The following is a 24,351-nucleotide window of genomic DNA, read 5'->3' as shown; positions in this document are numbered from 1 at the left end:
TGTAATGTTCAAAATCAAGCCTTAGCCCATGATGTTTTCACTACAAATGCAATATGGCATACAAGGCTAGGACATCTTCACTTCCATACCCTACCATACCTTCGATAGAGAAACTTGTTACAAAATTATCCATATTAAATCCATAACATGATGGAACATGTAAAGGTTGTGCCTTAGAGAAGAACTCCTAAGGGACTTTTCATTGTAGTGAGCACAAATCCAAAAATGTACTTGAACTTGTTCACATTGATTTATGTGGACCTATGAATGTACTCCCATTAGAAGGATTTTCGTACTGTTTTATTTTTGTTGATGACTACTTCAGGAAAACTTGGATGTATTTTCTAAAACTTAAAGAATCAATTAAAGTACTAGCAAAATTCAAAGAATTTAAATCCTTAGTTGAAAACATGGCTGGGAAGAGAATCAAAACTCTAAGGTCAGATAATAGGGGAGAATATATCTCCGAAACTTTAAAGAATTTTGTAATACTACCGGGATTAAGAGGGAGTACAGTGTTCCATATAACCCTCAACAAAGTGGGATAGTAGAAAGGATGACCAAGACCATCGTAGAAGCTGCTAAAGCTATGATGCATGATCAGAACCTTCATACCTCATTTTGGGCAAAAGCCTCTAATACTGCAGTTTACATACAAAACAGATGTCCTCACTCTAGTCTTGACAATAGAACTCCTGAAAAAGCTTTTATTGGAAAGAAGCCTGACTTAAGTCACTTTCAAATATTTAGGTGCCTAGTTTATATTCACATTATTAAGGAGAAAAGATCCAAACTAGAGCCATTAGGAAAGAAAGAGATTTTTGTTGGATATAGTGAATCATCCAAAACCTTAGAGTATATGTTCTTGGTTAGAAAATAATTGAACTTAGTAGATGTGTAACTTTTGAGGAAGACATAAATCAATGAATCATCTAAAAATGTTAATGAGACAAATGATGAGTCTCCTTAGGACATCGAAGAGGATATTGGCAATGAACTTCAGAGGGAGATAATTGTAGAAAATAATGAACCTATGAATTCTACTCTTGAACCTCTTAAACCTACTAATAATAGACAAAGACCACTTTGGGAAAGGAAAATAATTGAAGAAGTAGAAAACTATGTTGTACTTAAGGGCAAATTTAGAGAAAGCAAGAAGCCAAGATGTTACTCAAATTATGTCCCTCTTATGAGTGAACTAATTAAGTCCGAGCTTCCAAATGTTGAGAAAACACATAATTCATCAAGTTTGAAAGGATGCTGTGATCAAAGAGTATCAATCTATTCTGAAGAACAATGTTTGGGACATTGTGCCTAGGTCTAAAAGAAAATCAATTGTCTCATTTAGATGGTTATTTAAACTCAAAGATGCAACAGATGAAAGTATTGAAAAACGCAAAGCTAGATTTGTTGCTAGAGGTTTCTCCAAAAAGGTAAGAATTGATTATGAAGAAACATTTATCCCAGTTGCTTTGTACACTTCAGTGTGGACCATAATTTCTATCACCGCCTCAAAAGGATGGAAAATACATTTTTGAATGGCATAATTGAAGAAAAAGTATATCTAGAGCAACTTGAAGGGTTTATTATTCATGATAGTACTTCTCATGTTTGCAGATTAAAGAAGCCTACACTACGATAATCAAAGTTGTATAAAACTCTCAATGAATTTATTATTCCATAACATATCAAAACCCATTGAGATACACTATCATTATATTAGGGACATTGTGGAAAGAAATATCATACAGTTGAGATATATTAGCATAGATGAGAAAACTGTTGATATTCTAACCAAGCCCTCTCAAAATTAAAAATGGAACACTTCAGAGGTAAACTTGGTATGATAAAAATGTAATTATACTTTCTAAGGTTTGTTGGGTGGATATTTTGCAACAGACAGTTTTGTGAAAAATCAGTCGCAAAATAGGTAGACCAGCCACAACGTATGAGACAAAGTCTCTCCTACCTTAAAGGGAAGGTTCCCCTTTCTCACCTTTCCTTGGATCAACTCAAGGTAAGCAAGAAGTTGAGAGATTCGTAAGGGGTGATACCAATATTGTTTCCTCTGAACTTTCAAGAAAGAATCTACTTACCTGCGAAGCGAGTAATGGGCAAGATGAAATCTCTAATTACACTTCTATCTAGTAGGTAGAAATGGTGATACCAATAAACCAACACCAACTCTAAGGCTGATTGAAAGCGTACCAATTTGGCTCTAAGTCCTGTTTGTCTAATTTACAAAAAACAAATTGCTCCCATTGGGGCACAAAGACTTTCAGAAGTAGGGAAATTTTAACTATTTTTTCGTGAATTTGAAATGGTAACACAAGCTACAGTCAAAGCTTCTAGTCTATGTATTATCACAACCCCTCCCAGTCAAATCTTCGGCTTCGATTAAAATAACACACAATAATAACATGTATCAAAGACTATTGGCACAAATTAAAATCAAAGCTTCTAATTTGCTCTATCACAATTGCTTTTTTTATTCACCTTTCTCCCAAATTGGTACTACACAATCAAAGTTATGCTTGCATTAGTTTGGTAGAGCTTCTTACATACAACAAAAGATGATTTGTACAATGAGGGGGCACTCCTTATATAGGAAAATGAAGTGAGAACAAGGAGGAAAAAGTGGGAGCAATGCAACCAACTTTGACCCGGTAAAACTAAAAAAACAGATTACATGCGATTGCATTACATGCGTTTGAGTTACATGCGATTGGATTACATGCAATCCATCTTTCGCATCTACAAAGTTGGAAAACACTTGAAGAAAAGATGAAATTGTTAATTTTGAATGAATCAATCTTGTAGAAGCCTTGTACTTTGTGATGATTGCGAGAATGGGGATTTTTGCATTCTGCACCATTGCATTCTTTTTGATGAGTTTCTAGTTGTCATTTGAAAACTTGAAGTGCTCAAACTTTTTCTCGTTTGAGTTGTCGTGCATTCTCCTTTGTAGATTGACACATTCTGGAGTCTTTGACACTTTAAAAACCTTCTCAATGGTGTCTAGATGTAAACTTGAGACAACTTTCCATCAACACCTTTAACTCCTTTTTTTGAGGCAAAGTGCCTGGTGCATTCCCACATGAACTCATGTTCTCAGACAACCATTGGGAGAATAGAGATCAAATTAATAATTGCTTCCTGAGAATCAAAGCATGTCTTCTTGATAGGATGTTTCTATTCTTTGAAGAAGTTCTGACATATCTTGAAGAGTGTACCGCAACATGAAAACATCTTCCAATGAGATTGGATATCCATGAGGGATGAGTGTTTGAAGTATGGATTAGATATTTATGTAACACATATGATGGCCGAAAATGAACGGGAAAGCATATGTATTTGGTGGAAAAGGGCCAAAATCGGACTCTCAAGGGTGGATTGCATGTGGGCAAAGATGGGCTTTTGCAAGTATGGGCCTTTGTAGATTGACAAATTCTGGAGTCTTTGACACTTTGAAAACCTTCTCGATGGTGTTCTGATTTAAACTCGAAACAACTTCCCATCAACACCTTTAACTCTTTTTTTTAAAAGCAAAGTGCTTGGCACATTCCCACATGAACTCAGGTTCTCAGACAACCATTGGGAGAATAGAGATCAAATGAATAATTGCTTTCTAAGAATCAAAGCATGTCTTCTTGACGGGATGTTTTTGTTCTTTGAAGAAGTTGTGACATATCTTGAAGAGTGCGCCACAACATGAAAACATCTTCCAATGAGATTGGATATCCATGAGGGATGAGTGTCCGAAGTATGGATTAGATACTTATGTAACACATATGATGGCTGGAGATGAACCAAAAAGCATATGTATTTGGGTGAAAAGGGCCAAAATCAGACTCTCAAGGGTGGATTGCATGTGGGCAAAGATGGGCTTTAACAGGTATGGCCAAGAATGCAAGTTGGAATGCATATGGATGTGTTCATATGGCGACTTTGGTGTTTAAAAGTGTGACTTTTTACCAAATCAGGTTCTTTGGATGTAATTACATGTAAAATGATTTATATGTAATCATGACTTGATGTAAACATCTAATTAGTTTCAGAGGGTGGAATTACATGTAAATGGGTATGGAGGATGGGTTTGTATGTAAATGCGTATGAAGGATGAGATTACATGTAAATGTGGATGGAGGATGGTGTAACAACCACCTTTTCCAGGTCTTAACTAACAACTAGCATATCAAAGAAATATTGTCAATTACCATTGTATCACCGTTGCTCTTTCATTTGCTAACTATGGCAATAACATACAGTTAGAAGGTACGCTCGTATTCTTTATTCACATAAATGAAAGATTGTAATAACAATCCATCAGATAAATCTATCTCTTGCATATAGATATATTCCATGTTCAGTTGTAAGATCAACCAATTTAACTGGTTACCAATTACATTGATGAGAAAAGTTGCTTTTATTAAAAGAAATAATTGAATCGATGATATAAATCAATCCATCATATCTTCTACTTACATAAACATCATAAAAGTAAAATACTTGTTATCAACAAATGTTGAATACATAACTTATCTTTGTTTGGTGCATGTCCTGACATCTTGTGGAGAGGGAAAACATTGTCAGGGGCTTAACCTCCCAATTGCGGACCTTGAGTATCCACACACAATCTTCAACCAAGAAAGGCCCTCCTTACTCGGAAATCGACATGGAACACCTTGATCAACCACTGAGCGTCCTGGTATTTAGAGTGTCAACCCACCGCTCAGCATGGCATCAAGATCTAAACATTGGACTTGGACTAAACAATTTCTTTCATTTCATGCAATTTAGACACTGATCAATAGTTTATTCTTCTTGCAGGATTATCTCTCCTCTTTACCTATTCACACTTGGTTGTGCTAGCCTTGGGTGCATCCTAAGAGATCGCTGGTAATTACGAGATTTTTATCAATGGGTTCTTTTAAATACCATTTTGATTTTTATCACAGTTGGTATATAGCAGATACCAATGTCTAAGTCAGAATATATTTCTACACCAAAGATGGGACAGTTTCTTTTATACAACGTACAATATTTTATGCATAAACGATTGATGAGCATTTAGTGTAAAGGGAATTATATTGTTTCAGTTCTTGCGGTTATGCAATCGATATGTATAGATCAGAAACTAGATGTAATTAAATAAAATAGAGAAAGAGAGCAGAGCTGAAGCTTATTAGAGTTTATTTCTATATTTGAGCCTTGGTTACAACTCAGTTATGAATCAGACTCATAAACATGAATTTCTTTACTTTGAAATTTAGGTACCTAATTTAGGTACCTTACTTTTTTTTTCCGTGACCATGCCTTCTCCTGCGACCCTTTCTTCTCTTGCGACCCTTCCTTCTCTCGTGACCTGCGATCATGCCTTCTCCAGTGTTCGTGGCCTTTGCTAGTTCTCCCACGACCATTCTATTGGTGTTCGAGTTCCTTCCTACCGACGACCATGTGCCCTCTTCTGCCTCGCTTGTTCTCGGGTTTCATTTCATTTCTTTTCTTTTCAATTGTTGTGGATGTTGTAGGGATTTTCGACCATTTTGTGTGAGACGCTTCTTGTGTTTTTGTGATTGTTTAATGGTTTTGCGTGGAGCTTGTTTGTTTTGTTTTGCGGGTTACTTCATCTTTCGCCCTCTCGTCCGCTATTGTTTGTGTGGGTCTCTCTCTTGTGATCCGATGACTCTGCTCACGTGATCATCTCATATTCAGACTGGTTTGTTTGTCTTCTGCGACCTTGCTCTGCCGTGCTTGCATATTGTTATCACATCAGCTTAGTGTCTGCTTCAGTTTGCTGGTGTGTGGACCCTGTTTAGGGCATACGAACATCCTATGTGTTTGGTTTGACACGTTTAGTCTCCAAGGGTCAATCGACTGTTGTAACATGATCACAGGTGATAGCTGTCTGCCACAGACTCAACCTCTGACCTACTAGAGGTTATGTGATCATGTGAATAAGCTCGAGGCAGACAACACTTTGCTTAGAGAATAGGTTGTTGCTTTGATAGAAGAAATTTCAGAGCTCAAATAGTCTACAAAACTAAATACCTCACATATCAAACGCTTTTTCGATACTTTCATCTCTGAAACAGCAGGCTTAAAATCCAATTTAGAGTCCATTATTGAACAACTGGATGGGCTGGAAAAAATCAAGGAACAACAAACCGAAATGGCCAGAGTACACTCTTCTCTGATTGCTGAAATTGAACAGAAGGTGAAATCATGGGCCTCTCTCTGCATCAACATAGATACTACTGCACCCCGACTGAGCCTAGACAAGATTGTCCAGGGAAAGATTGATGATGAGTGCGTGCGACGTGCACGTGAGCTCAACTTGCGTGTTTGCGGTCTCTCACTCACTTCGGGCCCTCTTGCTGCTAGACACTCTTTCCTCACTGACCAGCTTGGTATCTCCAATATCACTCTAGATAAGTGTTGCTTTGGTCCAGGTGATGCCCTTTTCATCAGGTTTTTCTCTTATTTTGATAGGCTTCGTGCTCTTAAAGCAAAGGGAAAGCTGTTCTCTCTTCCCTCTAAAATTTATCTTGATGAAGATCTCACAAAGGCACAGGTTACAGAGCTGAAAAATGCTCGGGGAATTGTGGTAGATGCTAGGCAAGCTGGTAAATGGGTTGTTATTAGGAATCTTAGAGCAATTGTTCATGATTTTCCTCCTACTGGATGGAAAGCGAGGCAAACATCCAAAATTGCATTACGGTTTCGACAACGGTCTTACAAGAGGAAGCTCCCATTTCTTCTTGTCAACTACTGGAATGGTAATGGTTCTTTATGGTTATTAATTGGTCTCTTTCACGATGCGGTGGGGTCTGTTGATATTTTGGCCGTCACAGAGACCCACGAAAGTCCCATGTGCTCTCTTCCAGGTTACCTTGGATACAAGTGGCTGTCAGTTTGTAGAGAGGAGGTTCGTACTTCTGGTGGGGTCTGTGGGTCCAGAGGTGTTGCATGTTTGATTAGAGATGATATGTTTAGCTCTACGTCAGTGGTCTTCTCTGACGCCTTTTCCAGATTCATGTGGGTACGTATTGGTCGTCAAAATCACCGGCAGAGGGACATCTTTCTTGCAGTTTGTTATTTTCTAGTGACCTCTTCTCCATATGCCATTCATGAGGCCGAAGAGGGGGATTTATTTGGTGATCCTCAAGAGAGTATCTCACAATTTGCAGCCTTGGGTGACATCATTATTCTTGGAGACTTCTAATGCTTGAACCAGGAATCTCTAGACTTTTATACATGATCGTGGCTCTGATTCAATTTGTAGTTTGGAGATAGATCCGACCACTATGGGACTCTAGTGTACCTCAGATGATGCCTTTGGACCGCTTTCTTGTTACGGTCGCCATCTCCTCTAGCTCTGTGAGTCTTTTGGTCTATTGATTTTGAACGGTTTATCCTCCTTTCTTGGTTCTAAACTCTTTCCTTGCTGGCCCCATTTTGGTTGTGTGAGTGTTGTGGACTATGTCATCACCTCTTCGTCCTTTATTCCCTCCATTCACAGTTTCACCATTTCTCGTCTTCCCTTTGCTGACCATGCTCTTTTTAGCATTGCTATTCGTGTTTCACCCCGTTTATCTCCATCTCCCCAGCCATTCCACATCTCGTTTGACATTGCCTGCACCCCTACTCGCTTCTGCTACCCAAAGGGAGATGGTGAACTCTTTTACTATCATCTTGGGAGACTTCTAACACCAGCTAGTTTCAGTGATTCATATGTAGCCTCCATGATGTTTGATTTGCTTGCTTCTGCCATTTGGGTGTCCGCTCTCCTTTTTATCGCTCACTACTCCCCTTCCTCTCTCAGGCCTAAGCATCGGAATACATGCCCTATGAATCAATGGTTTGATGCTAATTGTAAAGCTTTCCATCGCTCTGTTCGCTCCGCTTTTGAGACTCATTCTCTTGCCTTCACCCACTTGTGTTTCTCTTACCTCCGTTTTCTTTGCCACAAGAAATGTTCGTTTGTCTCTTCTCAGTGTAGATCCCTTTGCTCCACGCTTATTTAGAATCCCCAGGTCTTCTGGCGTACCCTTTCCTTAGGTGTCCCTCCCTGCCCTCCATTCTCAACTTTCACTCTTTGACCTCTCACACAATTACGCTTTGACATTCTAGGGCAGCCACCTCTCCATTCCACTCCACCTCCTTATTGCCATCTGTTCACTCCCTCCAGTATCTATGAGGCCATTAGATCCATGAGGCCATTAGATCCATGAGATGCAGTAGAGCGGTGGACGGGGAAGATTTCCATGCAGAACTTTTGAAACATGGTGCTTCAGTTCTTGGATCCTACCTTCCTACCCTCTTTAATAGAGTGGTCTGTACTGGGTTTCCCGAGTCCTGGTCGCGACATGTGATCTATCATATTCATAAGTCTGGGCTTGCTTCCGACCTAGGTAACTACAAGACCATCATGATCAGGCATACATTTGCCAAACTTTATGCCACTGCTTTGAACACTATGGTATCCAGAGAGCTTGACAGGAGAGGCTATAGAGCAAAAGGTCAGGCCAGTTTTAGGGCGAAATATCAGACTAAGGATCATATCTTCACATTGTGTGCTATTATTGAGGAGGCTAGGTACCACTTTGAGAAAGTTTATTGCTATTTTGTGGACTTCCGCAAGGCTTTTGACTCTATTCTTAGGATGGCCTTATTTTAGAGATTTAGCGAGATTGGGATCTCATATATGTTGTTGATTGCTATTATGAGACTATACTAGAAGGTGATTGGTAGATTTAGGACTCCAGAGGGCTTTTCTATTCTGATCCAGAGCACCATTAGGGTGAATCAAAGTTGCCCTCTTTCTCCCACCCTGTTCGGATTATATATTGATGAGCTCGAGGATATCCTTGTAAACTCCTTGCAACCTGGTGACGGGTGTTATTTGCATCAGGTTTTTGTCTCCATTCTCCTTTTTGCAGATGATGTTCTCTTGGCGTCTTCTCCCAACAGTTTATAGAGACTCCTTGATGGTTTGGCTTCCTTTTGTAATCAACGTCAGCTCGTGGTCAATCTGACTAAGACTTGGGTTGTGATCTTTAACTGTTTAAAGATCTCTCATCTTCATTTCTTCTTTCAGGGACAGGAGGTTGAGATTACTTCTTATATGTATCTCGAGGTGAAGTTCTCTGGACATCGCTTTAGCTTGAGATCGATTATTCAGTCCAGAGTTAGTAAGGGCATGGGTTCTCTGGCTATACTTGAAAGATAGTGCTTTAGACATCATTTTCAGGACATTTTGTCCAAGTTGTCCCTCTTGGAGTCCTTGGTTCGATCGATCGTTTTCTGAGACTCGGTAGTTTGGGGACCTCTTCTTGCTTCAGATTGGGCCTTTATTTAGCATACGCAGACGTTGCTTTTACGACGTATCATTAGATGTCATAGACTCACCCCCCACAACATTGTCTTGGTTGAGTTTGGGGCTCATCCTTTCAAACTTGTGGCCATCTTTGACTTGATCTGGTTTCTCCATCGGCTTTGGGGCTTTGCGGACTTGGATGTTGATTGATACTCTCATCTGGCATATTGTTTTTCTGTTGCGGTTATGAGATCTGACACTAGCACTAGATCTCGTTGCTGGTACACCCAGGCCACCTCTCTATTGAGTTCGATCGGGATTGAGATTCCTCCTTATTAGTTCTAACTGGATGCTCCTGCTCACCTCCTTCCCTTACGACAAGAGTTGAATGAGTATGTTAGACAAGATATCTATAGGCAGTACATTATCACTACTTGGAGTAATCCTCCTGGTGGATTACGTCCGAAGATGGCCTTTTATGCTGAGCATTTTCTTGAGATTCAGAATGGTATTGTTGTCCACCTTGCTTATGTTTACCAGTGTTGGAGTCACGCTCTGCGATTCTCTTTGGGCTCCTTTAGTTGGCTTCCACCATCTTTGGTTTCAAACTGGTCACCATATTGATAGAGGGGACTGGATCTCTTGGCTGTGTACTTTTGCGGAGGTTGAGACTGAGACACTTTATATTCCGATGTCTTATCTACTATGAGATCAGAGGGAGATTTTATTGCCTATTTAGAGATTGCTTTTCTCTTTCAGCATTCTTCAGCTATATTGACCAGCGGTGCCTTGCGCTTTACCTACGGGAGGCCACCCAGCTTCGTGAACATACCCTGCCATTGCTCATACCTCAGGGCCATATCTTAGACCAGCTCATTACCGACTTTTTCTTCCGCCTGTCTCCAACATGGGGTGCGAAAAAGCCATCCAGTATCACTCACTCCAGATTTGTCAAACACTGCACCAATCTTTCTAAGCGGCAACATTCCTCCAGCGGTTCTCGGCGACGATCTAAGACTCCGGATCGTTCACGGTTATACCCTTCTGTGACTGATTTCTTTGTACCAAGGAAGGATCCTTAGTCCTTACCTTCATTTGTTTGGTTTCGTGTCTTCTTTTGTTTCTTCTCAGTCACCGTTTGGTGCTCTTGTTTTGGTCGGCTCTTTTGTTTGTATGCTCTGTCCCATAAACCCTTGTGTTTTTTTTTTTGGACATTAATATTATTATCTTATCCTGTGAACAATCCAATCTGTTGTGGCAATGATTCCATACAATAATGCTGCCACCAACCTCACCACAATCATAGACCAAACATGCCAATATGCTTCTGAAAATAAACTGAGAGAGGGAAAGTAAAGATCTTTGGCTCAACGAATACGCATGGTAACAAGGTAAGTGAAATTTGCTTTTCTCATTCTACAATTACGTGGGGGAATAATATATGGCCCCCCTTGCCTCTGGTTACAAAAGGAAACTTGACATCAGTTACAAGAAGAGCTTCAAAAATTCAAAAAAATAAAGTATTGATGCCAATAAGAAGGTGGCCACCGCTCATCGATATGAAGTCAAAATAAAGACTTAGAGAGAAGTGGCGGTAAGAGTTATAATGCCAAAAAGAAGTCATCGCCCAAATTTTTAAATTGGGCATCTCAACTTATAAGGCTTGACGGAAAATAATAAAAATATGAAAGGTGGCCTCGTATGAAATAATATTAAACCATAACCGTGGTGAAAGAAATAATGATACTAATGTCTTAATATATAACATCATGGTATCTATAGATACCTATATATGTATGTATGCATTTACGTGTACATGTGTAAACCCCAACCATATATTTCTTACATATATGCCAAATATCAAGTATGCGTATACGTCATTATATATATATAGTTGGTTTACATATGTACACATATACATGTATGTGCGTGTATAGATATGTAGGTATTATGATGTCGATATGATAAGACATGATTATACATCAGGAGGCTTCAACCAACAACACAATTACAAAGGTAAAAATTTGTTCGAATTTCAATTCATGCTTAGTGATCTCTTTTACTATTAAATGATGTGTAATTTAACAAGTTAGCTCATGGTCATTTAACGTACACTCTTGCTTGCCCAGTCGTTTACCCTTAGCCATGGTAGTTTGCTTAGTGATGGTGGTGCCCTCCATGCCCAATTCTCTTCTGGCAATATTTCTCCCCTTCGATGTGCTCGTGCAAGGGAATTCTCCACGATTATATCATATTCCTCAATATAATAACAATTTACCATAACCACTCATTCTTCATAAACCATCATAACGGCTCACTAGCATGCCAACTTCATATGAAATTATAACAATTAACCATGTTACCCTTTCACATGATCATAACTAATTTTACTTGTCAACTGACTTCACATGAAACCTCAACGGCTATGTGAACATTTCAAATGGCTCCAAAATTGGGACGTAACATACCCTCCTTGTGACTCATTGTCCTTGATGAATTTTTGAAATTTTAACGAACACTATAAATGAGCATTTAAAATTGGGATGTAACATACCCTCCCACTTGTGTTTCATTGTCCCCAAAGATCTCTGCAATTTCAAACACTAAATGAATATTCCAAATACAAGATGTATAAATAACATCATGAAATTATTTCATTTCAAAATTGAATGAAAATCTATGTTGTGATAAAAAATCACGGTCTATTATTCCTTTACCTCAATGCTTCTAGAAAAATGCTTGCATGATATCATAGAATCAAGATGAAACACTCACTTGAGTTTACTTCACCGTACTTGTGGTTATATCAGCATCACTTGAGTTGATTGTGTTTTAGGATATTCTATTTCGTATTCTTGTCATACTCATGTAGACACTCACAATATTTTTAGGTCAATTCTCAAATTGATATCTCGTAAAGAGAATTTCCAGTGTTCAATAATTGAGAGTAAGATAAGAATTCAAAATTTGTAATTCCTCAGCTAACATGTTCTAGATCATAACTTGATCACAGAATTTAAATCACTCATACATACCATCTGGCATATTTTACTCACTAAATGAGTAGTTCATCTTTGGAAGCTCACAGATAACCTAAAAAAAGGTTAGTGGATCTGTGTTTTCGATTATGTAACCTCGGCATCCATGCCCATCTTATCACAATAACATTTCCTTGGAATAATCATCTCATGATAGAAACACGCTTCGTCTCTAAAACAATATAAAACAACTCAATATGTTTTGATATTTCATTACCATATAAAATCAATATTGCATGTGTATTATACATGTCTAACAATGTGTCAGAAGGTAAAAACATGATATACTATAAAAGATCATCATACATCTAATCAAGATCATAAGGGTTATGTTTAACATGGTACCACACTATATGTATTCCAATCTCCTAGCACTTAATCTACATGCCCACATGCAATTCCTGAGACGGGGGTGCAGCCTTGATGCTTGTGTGTTTTGTCCACCATATCTTGATTGTGGCTTAGACCTTGAGTCCTATCTATCCACAAAACTCTTACATTTTCATGGAACCCTACCTTTCTTGTTGAAATTTCTTAGCTCAACCCATCCTTGGGTCATGAATTGATCATAAGCCTCTGAAACAAATTTACATAGGTTTCTTATTGAGTAGATCATTTGGGCTTGCATGCCAATTGCTTGTAAATATTTTGGAAATTTACCTTTCCGATTCAGTGTGACCTAGGCTTTCATGCCCATCTTGTCATTATAATGTTTCAAGGAAAAACTCAAGTCAAACAAAAGCTTACATCTATAGAAAAGCATTGATAGTTTCAATTATGCAAGTGTGCTTACTCCATAGTGGAGCACAAAATGACCTTCTTGTCATTAAATCAATATTAGAAAGGATTATCATTTTCAAGTTAAAGAATTCTCAAAATCATGGTTCACATTACCATTTCATATGAACAAGAATATAATTGTGTAAAGTATAATGCTGAAAACATGCAACTAAAAAGCAATATCTAGTCACCATCAGGGTTTAGATAACACCGCATCAATGTTTATAGTAGCTAGTTTGTATTGTGCAAGCCTCGGATTTTGGACCTAGTTAAATCTTCTCATTCTCTATTGAGAATGACCCTCCCTCTTGGGATAAGGCACATGTACCATTTTGGTTCTGCCATTTGAGCATCTTGGTGTTAGAGTGTCCGCTCAACAACAGACAAGGTTGAAAGTTTGTGGGAAAAAATGTGCTCTTGTTTTGCAAGAATATGAAACTTTTTTACCAAGAATGATAAAAATGTGATCACCAAATGCATAAATATGCATCAAAACTCCAAAGCACCCCTTATTGGACAAAAAACATGAGTTGGAAATGCCACCTAGGTTATTTTTAATCAAAATGTGACCTTCAAAGGCAATAAAATGAGTTGATTTTGCAAGGAAATGCAACGCTAAATGTATGCAATGCAAAAACGCCTCTTCATAGATGGATTTCATGCCATGGAATGGACAAATCTGAACGTTCTTTTAAAAAATGTGCCCTTGAAGATCAAGAAATTGACGTTTTTGCTCTTGAAAGCAAAATCGTGGTCTCAAGATGCAAATGCATGGATTAGAAAGCCCAAACACACTCTATGAAGGTCTTTGCATGTTTTAAAATGTAAGTCATTTGGTTTTCTATGCAAATCGCACTCTCCAATTGCTTTTGTATGTTTTAAAAACTTGCTTTTGGAGGTTGAGAACAAATCACACTCTCTAGACCCTTTTGCATGTTTTAAAATATGCAATATGTAATATACATTGAGCAATTTTGGGCTTGGAAAGCAAAATGTGGAACTCCAAATGCATTCACATGTTATACTTAAACATGTAAAGGACCAAGCTCATGCAAATCACATTCTTGGAGGTCTATTACATGTTTTAAAAACATGTTTTAAGTGTTTGAAACTGTCTTTCTAGTGTGAATCATACTCTCTCAAGGCATTTACATGTAAATGGGCTGAAAGTTGATTTTGCACAACTTAAGTGATCAATTAAGCACACGTTTAATTGATTTTTGAGGAAATATCACTTAATTGTGTCAAAAATAACATTTAACACTATATAGTTAATAAATTATGTGCAGATATTATTCAAAAAATAAAATATAAGTTAGATGTTTTGAAATAAAATATAAAGTAACTCATAAATAAATCAAACTACATAGTTTATTAAGCCACTTAGTTGAAAAATTAAAAAACAACTCAACATAAAAATATAACATAAAGTGCTCTATAGTCACTCGAGTGATAAAGTAACTTAAAAACATAACATAAAGTGAGTTTATGTTATATTTTTCAAAAAGTGAATGCCAACATTAAAATATGACATGATATTTTAAATATACAATTGCATCTCGAGAGTCCACCTTTTCAGCATTTAAATGATCATATATTTTGATTGCCAAGTCTGATTAAGCCCTAATATATACTGAATTGAAGGGAAAATTGAAAGCAAAGGATTGAACAAAATCCAAAAATCAAAAACAAATAAACACACTCAAAAATGCAAAAAAGGACGTTGAAGGCTTCAAAACTCAAACACAGACTCAATAAAATAAAAAATGAAAAAGGCTTGACGAAAGCCTTCAGTAAAAGGATTCATTATACAAATTGGGGTGGACTGGTTAATCAATGTTAGCCAATTAAATAATGAACTATCTCAGAGAAATGCAAAACTAAGTTGAAAAGGTTTCGTATCGTTACCTTCATTTTGTGGTGACAAAATGTAAGACAACAAGGTTGAGTCTCAATTTAAGTTTTAATATTACAAGATATCTATGTATACTCTTCTCTTTTCATGTGAATTACTACATGATTATGCAGAAACATAATGAAAGGTGACAATCTTTTATTGATGTTTGACTGTGGTTACTATTGTAAGGTGACGATCTTAACAATAGTTTAACTTGCTATCATGATGGGTGTAATTTGGTTGATGTCTATGGAAGTTACATTGCTGAGATATGGCATGGTGGATACTATGAGACATCGTTTTATTGGAGACACCATGTGTAGATATTTCTTTGGTATGCATCATGAGACTTGATGCTAGTGCACATACCAAAGGAAATATAAGTATGATGAATGTCTTATGGTTGATATTCATGAATATAACATACTTCTGATGATATCGTAAGGTAACGTCTAAATGATGGATTTATGTTGTTATTAGTCACACCATTTTCTAGAATATCATATTGGGATGATATTTCTTTTTCATTTGCTCGAGAGCATAGTGTGTTGATCTTATAAACAATCCTCTCTAGCTAAGAGGGAGTGTTAATGTTGTAGCTTGGTTAGATTGATTTGATCAAGAGATAAACTATTTTATTCAGTCATTATGGTTACTAGTTAAACATTATTATCTCTGATTAACAATCATTAGATAATATCATCTAATGATTATTAATCTATGAGTACCTATTGATCAATATTCAAATCTGATTGGATCAATAATATGCGTGGAACAATTACCATACAAATCATTGACTGCGAATACCAATTCATATGTTTATCACACAGACTGTATTCTTAACAACAATGATTATTATTACGCAGATCGCATTATAATGAAACAACACTTTGTGTTGTTTATTGTTATGAACTGAAGGCAGTAAATTGTTGGACGTGCCCCCTGCAGGGTCATGTCCTTACGAGGCTTAGGCCATGTAGAGACATGTCCCTAGATGGGACATGCCCACTTGTCCCTAGATGGGACATGCCCACTTGTCTCATATATATATAATATCAAGATCAGTGCAAATTGAAACACACAGTATACAACAGTGCTAATACAGTTGCAGCGATCTCTAGCAAATACATCTGCATTTTATATTGAAAGTAATTTCAATGACATACTTATAGGTTGGAAGCCAAATTATATATACAAGCCTGCAAGAAGAATTTGATCAGTTACATCAACAAGAGGATTCAAGTTAGAGAGCATCCATCACATTAAGAGACACATAATATATAAAAAAAGGTATTAAATCTGGTCCTATTTCCTTAAGAGTAATCATTAGTTATTGTTTATAAATATTTATTATAAACACTAACATATTAATTAGATACTTTTTAATAATGTATAATCATCAAGATAATTGTTAATATTTATTCCTCATATTTATTGATTTAATTTTTACCAATTATTTATTCAATGTTTAATTTTTATTATAATTTAATATTTACTTCCGGAAGGGGATATCACAATCTTCAACTAGGTATGGTGCATTATTCATTGTACAAGGCTGAAAATCAGATTACTTTGGCATCTACCCACAAGACCGACAATCTTCATTTAAAAACCAAGTTGATCATAGAACTGGTTGAAGGAATCTACACTATTTGTAAAGATGAAAGTGAGTATATCATTCCCACCTCACCCTCTTCAAACAAGAGATATTTTACCATTGGAGATCAAAAGGACCAACAAGAAGTTTGACTTAAGAATTCTTATTTTTGCAATGGTAATATGCCTTCAGAAATTCATGAGGATGAAGATGATTGAGTGATACTAGCCCTGAAATTTTCTGTGGCGACGATCCCTTCCTTGGTGAAGGTGATGATTTGAGTGATGATACTTATGGTAAATCAGAAAAGTCAGAGTTGTCCTTAATGCATACTGAAGGCTTCTACAGTCCAGCGAGAGAGATGACACCGAGCTCTTATCATATGAAAGCTATCTATTTATTGATTACTGATCCTTTTTTTTATGCCTACTTCAGTATCAATAGCTGTCCTATTAGGATTAACCACAGACAAAAATAACAGTTACATGCAAATATAACCAATATCAGAAAATAACAAATCGCACAGAAGATAACACAAGACACAAGGATTTAATTTGGTTCACCCAATCCCTAGGTTACATCCACCAACAGTAAGTCCAATATTATTATTATCCAATGATTACAATCGACAATCCCTTACAACTCAATACTGTCATAAGAAGCTACAATATCATCATACCTTATGAAATCCCTAACCCTAAGCCATTTTATACAAGCTTTTGCCTCTTACAAAACTAGGGCTAGAATAAGTCGTCCAATTGAAAAATAATAGCGGATGCCTTTTACAATAGTAGAGTCATATTTGGCTTTAGGGACGCTGCCCTCGAAAACTCTTGCCTCGACCCCACCCTATATTGCAACAAGGAGTGCCCCTGGGGCGCTGCCCCCAAACCCCCGTAGAAATAATCTGGGGGGAAATTGTGTCAAATAAACCTCCAAGTCTGATTAGGCTCCAGATCACAACATGTCCTACTAAGTCTACCATTCTATTTGTAGTTTTGGTTTGGGCCTATAGGGGTTAGTGAGTTGTAGGCAAATGCATGGGGACATCACGCTTTGCGATGCATGCCTTATGAGATGTTTACCTTTCTAGTTCAGTGGTACAATGAAGACATTGTTGACATTGTTCACGCTGATATGAGTTGTGACAGCGGCATTTCAAAATCTAATGAATTGCTTTTCATGCATGTTGGGGGGGTGTGTTTGGCATCTACTTGTTTAGTTGGTTGATTGAGGAGGTTGGTGGATCACCAGATATCTATTCCTACTCTCAAGATCATGTTGACTGGCTGATTTGGGATCCAAGAGTTGACAGGATGAGCGCCCTACGTTTTGTGGATTGTGTTGGGTCACTTAATTGTTAAGGCTGGTAGCAGTTTGGATTAGAGTAGTGCAATAGGAAGAAGTAACAATGTCTCATGTTGACTTGGGATCTAGGGATCTCATTGACGAATGAGTGGCATCCTTATTTTTAGTTTCCTAGCAGGACATGTTCCGGTCTTAGGGATACCATCATGAGCTCTAGAGTGGCTTGCAAATTGATATAGGATCTTGGTATTGATTTATAGATTCATGATTTCTTGAGGGCAAGAAATCTCAAGGACGGAGGATTGTAATGACCTGTTTTTGGGAGATTAGGAAATTTAAGGGCAAACTCATGTAAACTGAAATTGGCTTATGGGAACTTAATGAAGATTTATAGAAAGGGTCAATTTAATATTACAAAGTGGGCTAAAAGGTGACAAAGGAGGAGGATGAAAAGATAGGAGAAGGTAGTTGAAGGGTCACAACCTTGAGCTTTAAAAGAAGGAAGCTAGTTCATTTTCAGCATGGTTGGATTTTTGGATATGGTTTTTCAGATTTTGCTTTGAGAAAGTGGAAGCTTGTTGCTTTCATTTTCAGAATCTGAAGATGCAACTCCCTACCCTTTTAGGCTTCTCATGGTAGATTAGACGGAAACTCGGTTCAACGTTAGTTGAGGTGAATTCACATCAGAGTTCACATTTGGAGTTACAAGTTCATTTCTATGAATTTTCTAATCTGACTGTTGTTACTGTTTGTAAGATTTGATTTTTTGTTATGTTATTGTTTTGCTAGTTTATAACGCAATAACAAATTTCTGAAGTAATTTTATATGAGTATTTTGCTGGTTAAAATTGCATAAAATTATCTGCTGTATTCTGAAGTTGTTGGGGTAAAATATCTACTCAGGATATTACATAAAATAAATGAATTAAAATGTTTAAAGTCTATCCCCTTATTCTCTTGTTATAGTCCCATGAGTTGATAGATGGTGTTGTGTTGGGTAAGGTGGAGTAAATCTAGAGAATGTATTGGTGTCGAGCACCTTACAACAAGTAAATCCACACTCTCCCTAGGCTAGAGTTTAGGAGAGAAGTAAGGAATTGAGACTCAACATGTTAATTGCTAAATGTATAACAAACTTGGATGTGTATTCAGAAGCATTACATCTAACATATATTTGTGATATAAAGATAATAACATATGGTAAGTCAATTCTTTAATCACTCATTTACACAACTAACTGGGTAGGGAGTTTGTACATGGGAAGGAGTAATTTGATCACTCTTAAGGAAAAAGAGTTCCAATATGGGTGAGTGCCATGAGCAGACAAAAACTTCCACATAGGAGATTGGTGCCTTCATACAAAGTTTTGTGGCAGTCAGCTCTTTTCCCTTATGCTGATTCAGCTTGTGGGACTGCAGCGTCAATCTCTATTGCTGAGTGATCCCTGTCTTTATACCATGTTGAGAGAACTTGATCGCGATCAGTGCATAGTTGTCCTGCACTGCTTCTGTGTTAAGATATCTGTCAAGATCCTCTATAGTGAAAACAAATGGAGTCCTTTAATGCCCAAGTTTGCTAGAGCCCTGCTGTAGTTTACTTCAAATCTCGTTCTCCGCTCAAAACACTTAAAAGAGTAGCACATTGAGTGAGTGTTCCTAAAGCTATGGAAACCTGCTCTGATGCTAAATTAGAATTCACAAAGCAATCATGTCCCTTGATTTGCACTATGTCATGGATTTGTATTCATGGGCTCAACAAATAGCTGAAATTAGCCAACATACAATAAAAAACCAAACAAAAAAAATAACAAAATAAAAACAATCTCTACATGTGTTGAATGATGAAATATCCCATTGTAAGCAATGTAAATGATGAAGGAAAAACTGCAGAAAGAATGTCCAGAATCGAGAAGAAAGGAGATGCACATAAATGCCTGTCAATGAGATTGTTTTGAGGTTTGTAGTATCTACTAGTGCTGCTGACAAATATGAAAGGAGAGTGGACAGTACAAACTCTGGATGTTGTTCAAAGTCTGTGGTGTCCACCAGTCCTTTGTTTGCAATGTTGACTTCACAACAAATTGATGGGTACAGAAAAAGGTAATGGGATGACAGAGATCTGTGGTATCCACTAACCCATTGCTGTAATCATCTTGACAAAGTAAGCTTGATTGTGTGAAAATTCAAAGAGGCCTCTTTCAAAACCCACTCTACTACCATAGGGAAATGGCGAGAAGAGAGAGCCAATGGCTCGAACTTGTAAATTCTTCATTCATCCACAACACATTATTAGGCTTTATAAAGCTTTCTAACTTCTGATTATCCAACAAACAAACAACTAAATAGGAATTACTCCATCTAACTAAAAATTAACATCTAATAAATTAACTTTAACATGCTAATTAATTATTTATTACTTCTTTCTATGTCATGTGAAATAATTCGTATAAGTTTGACATTATAGAGAAGCATCTTACCTACAATGTCTTGTTTTGGAAACCATAGATTAATTGTTTAAAAGATACTTGCATCTTCCTATTGAGAAATCAGATATTTGCAAAAAGATATGACCTATAAAGCAGAAGCCGATTATAACTCTCATCAATATTATTGCCATCCCAAGCAGAAGATTTTCAAAGTCAGCATCTACACCTTTTTATACTTTTTAATTCAGTTTCTTAATCTAGTTCTATAATATTACTCCCATTTTGCAAGCATTCTCTGATTGAAATATTTCCGAGAATACACTTGTGGTTGAGGATAATATTTAGTCTGAGAGCAAAGACACCTCGCTAAGATAATCTGGTCATTAGTTCCTGACCATCTAGTGCACCTCATGATTCCAATTTCTCTTGGAATAACTCTTTTAGTTGGTTAAGAGATCAAACATAATATGGGTGGAAGCCTAAGGGTAGTCAAATGAAGATGAGGAAGCAATGTCTGTAAGTGACGGTTTTGACTGCAGTTGAATTTATTCAACCATTTTGGTTGTATATGCACTAAGATGAGAACGTAACTAATGGCTTAGGCCATGGATGCAATGATCCCACGTGGTACAAGTTAGTAGCACTGCTGACTCATATGAGAGTTGAATCAGTTGTCCATCTCCCTCTTCACATGGAATTTTCCATTACCTCGTCTTGACTCATCTATTTCGTCTGTACAAAAAATACGCCTCTTAGGTTGACATTAAGTTAAGACATCTCTGTGGAAATGTTTTCATGTAGATGATAGGAGAGAGGAATTCACTTGAAAAGATGAATTCAAGTAGAGAAGATAATTTTTGTCTGACATGGAGCATTGTTCTTGCCATGTATTGATCTATCTAGAGGTTGTAAATGCGTTTCTAGTTTTGACTGCATTAAAAAATTTCTTATCTAGAATAAGCCCAATTGAGATGGGTTATATAACTAAGTTCCATCATTAATATGTCAATAGTTGAATAGTTGCTGTAGTTTACTTCCAATCTCGTTCTCCACTCACAACACATTGAGTGAGTGTTCCTAAAGCTATGGCATCCTGCTCTGATACTAAATCAGAATTCTCAAAGCAGTCATGTCCCTTGATTGGCACTATGTCATGGATTTGTATTCATGGGCTCAACAAATAGCTGAAATTAGCCAACATACAATAAAAAACCAAACAAACAAATAACAAAATAAAAGCATTCTCTACATGTGTTGAATGATGAAATATCCCATTGTAAGCAATGTAAATGATGAAGGAAAAACTGCAGAAAGAATGTCCAGAATTGAGAAGAAAGGAGATGCACATAAATGCCTGTCAATGAGATTGTTTTGAGGTTTGTAGTATCTACTAGTGCTGCTGACAAATATGCAAGGAGAGTGGACAGTACAAACTCTGGATGTTGTTCAAAGTCTGTGGTGTCCACCAGTCCTCTGTTTGCAATGTTGACTTCACAACAAATTGATGGGTACAGAAAAAGGTAATGGGATGACAGAGATCTGTGGTATCCACTAACCCATTGCCGTAATCATCTTGACAAAGTAAGCTTGATTGGGTGAAAATTAAAGAGGCCTCTTTCAAAACCCACTCTACTACCATAGGGAAATGGTGGGAAGAGAGAGCCAATGGCTCGAACTTGTAAATTCTTTGTTCATCCACAACATATTATTAGGCTTTATAAAGCTTTCTAACTTCTGATTATCCAACAAACAAACAACTAACTAGGAATTAATCCGTCTAACTAAAAATTAACATCTAATAAATTAAATTTAACATGTTAATTAATTATTTATTACTTCATTCTATGTCATGCAAAATAATTCGTGTAAGTTTTACATTATAGAGAAGCATCTTGCCTACAATGTCTTGTTTTGGAAACCATAGATTAATTGTTTAAAAGATGTTTGCATCTTCCTATTGAGAAATCAGATATTTGCAGAAAGATATGACCTATAAAGCAGAAGCTGATTATAACTCTCATCAATATTATTGCCATCCCAAGCAGAAGATTCCGAACTCAGCATCTACACCTTTTTATACTTTTTAATTCAGTTTCTTAATCTAGTTCTATTAATATTACTCCCGTATCGCAAGCATACTCTGATTTAAATATTTCTGAAAATACACTTGTGGATGAGAATAATATTTAGTCTGAGAGCAAAGACACCTTGCTAAGATAATCTGGTCATTAGTGCCTGACCATCTGGTGTACCTCATGATTCCAATTTCTTTTGGAATAACTCTTTTAGTTGATTAAGAGATCAATCATAATATGGGTGGAAGCCTAAGGGTAATCAAATGAAGATGGGGAAGCAATGTCTGTAAGTGACGGTTTTGACTGCAGCTGAATTTATTCAACCATTTTGGTTGTATATGCACTAAGATGAGAACATAACTAATGGCTTAGTCCATGGATGCAATGATCCCATGCAGTACGAGTTAGTAGCACTGCTGACTCATATGAGGAGTTGAATCGGCTGTCCGTCTGCCTCTTCACGGAGGGGATGTTCCATTACCTCTTCTTGACTCATCTATTTCGTCTGTACAATAAATACACCTCTTCGGTTGACATTAAGTTAGACATCTCTGGGGAAATGTTTTGACTTACATGATAGGAGAGATAGGAATTCACTTGAAAAGTGCTTGGAAAGATAAATGCAAGTAGAGAAAATAATTTTTGTCTGACATGGAGCATTGTTCTTGTCATGTATTGATCTGGCTAGAGGTTGTAAATGCCTTTCTAGTTTTGACTGCATTAAAAAATTTTCTTATCTAGAATAAGCCCAATTGATATGGGTTATATAACTAAGTTCCATTTTCTGTTTCAAACATGTCTAATAGCCAACGTTTGTGACTGGTAAGCAGATGTCCCCAAAAGATATAATTCTTATCTATTTTCATATTTATTAGCATTTTCAGGAATGTTCCAAAGGAGCTATATTATTTAGTATTTTTAAAATTGTTTATTATTAGTTTTAGACATTTTGTGGATCTTGTTAAATAAGGCAGGGTAATAGGCGAGGTATATTCTAGTGGGTAACTGCAGTCATCGACTAATCCGAGTTATAATCATTATTAAAATGTTGGTTTTGTTTTGCAGGCTGGAGCTGATGCCAGTTTTGTTGAGGCTCCTAGAAGTGATTATGAACTAAGGGAAATAGGGCTCAAAACCAAAGGATATAGAGTTTGCAACATGCTTGAAGGGGGAGTCACACCCTTACACACCCCAGAAGAACTGAAAGAGATGGGATTTCATTTGATTGTGCATCCTTTGACAACATTATATGCTTCAGCTCATGCCTTAATTGATATATTGAAGTCTCTGAAGGAGAAGGGCACAACAAGAGATCATCTTGATAAATTGGCGTCTTTCAAAGAATTTAATGAGCTGGTTGATCTGGATTCCTGGTTTGAACTTGAATCTCGTTATTCTCAAGTGAAGAAAAATCTACCTTAGAATCTCAGAAGAGGCTAGTCAAAGAATTGCTCTCCAGAATTGTAGATGCAATTGCATTTACAGTGTATTCCCTTCACGGTCATACAAGCTCAGCAGCAAGAAGCTAACATTATAAATTGGAATAATGAAGTGAACTCTTGGTCTTTTAAATTTGTAGCAACTCACATGAAAATCTTTTCTGTAGTATGGGAGGAGGCTAGAACAAATCGTGTAAGTTTGCACAGTATTATGAATTTTTTTTGCCTTATCTATTCTTAGGTGTTGCTTCTAATGAGTGTTGAAGATGCTAATGTGGCTTAAAGTAGTTGTCATGCTTGGTATGATTGATTTTAGTTATGTCCTTGAGTTACTTTCCAATTGCTTTACTCAAATGCAAGTTCTTTTTTGATACTATAAAAAACATGTTGCTATGTGACATATATTGCAGTCTCTTTCAGTCATATACATAACCAAAGAAAACGAAAAAATAGAAAATAGTTTTAATAGCCAC

The 24,351-nt window shown here is 36.8% G+C and overlaps 1 protein-coding gene across 1 annotated transcript in view; it reads left to right on the top strand.

Annotated features, from left to right (window-relative positions):
* LOC149531662 (Phosphoenolpyruvate carboxylase family protein) overlaps positions 1-24,132 on the top strand; it is a 96,556-nt gene extending 72,424 nt beyond the window's left edge. Inside the window, exon 7 of the mRNA XM_089810568.1 lies at positions 23,505-24,132. Within this exon, the coding sequence (XP_089666694.1) occupies positions 23,505-23,861 (357 nt within the window). The 3' untranslated portion in view covers positions 23,862-24,132. The remainder of the gene's footprint in view (positions 1-23,504) is intronic.
* The last annotated feature ends 219 nt before the right edge of the window (positions 24,133-24,351 follow it).

Source organism: Cupressus sempervirens, chromosome 11 (genome assembly GCF_028749045.1).
Source record: "Cupressus sempervirens isolate cs-2001-9-10 chromosome 11, ASM2874904v1, whole genome shotgun sequence".
Classification (NCBI taxonomy): Eukaryota; Viridiplantae; Streptophyta; class Pinopsida; order Cupressales; family Cupressaceae; genus Cupressus; species Cupressus sempervirens.
This window is presented reverse-complemented; position numbering and strand designations above follow the sequence as displayed.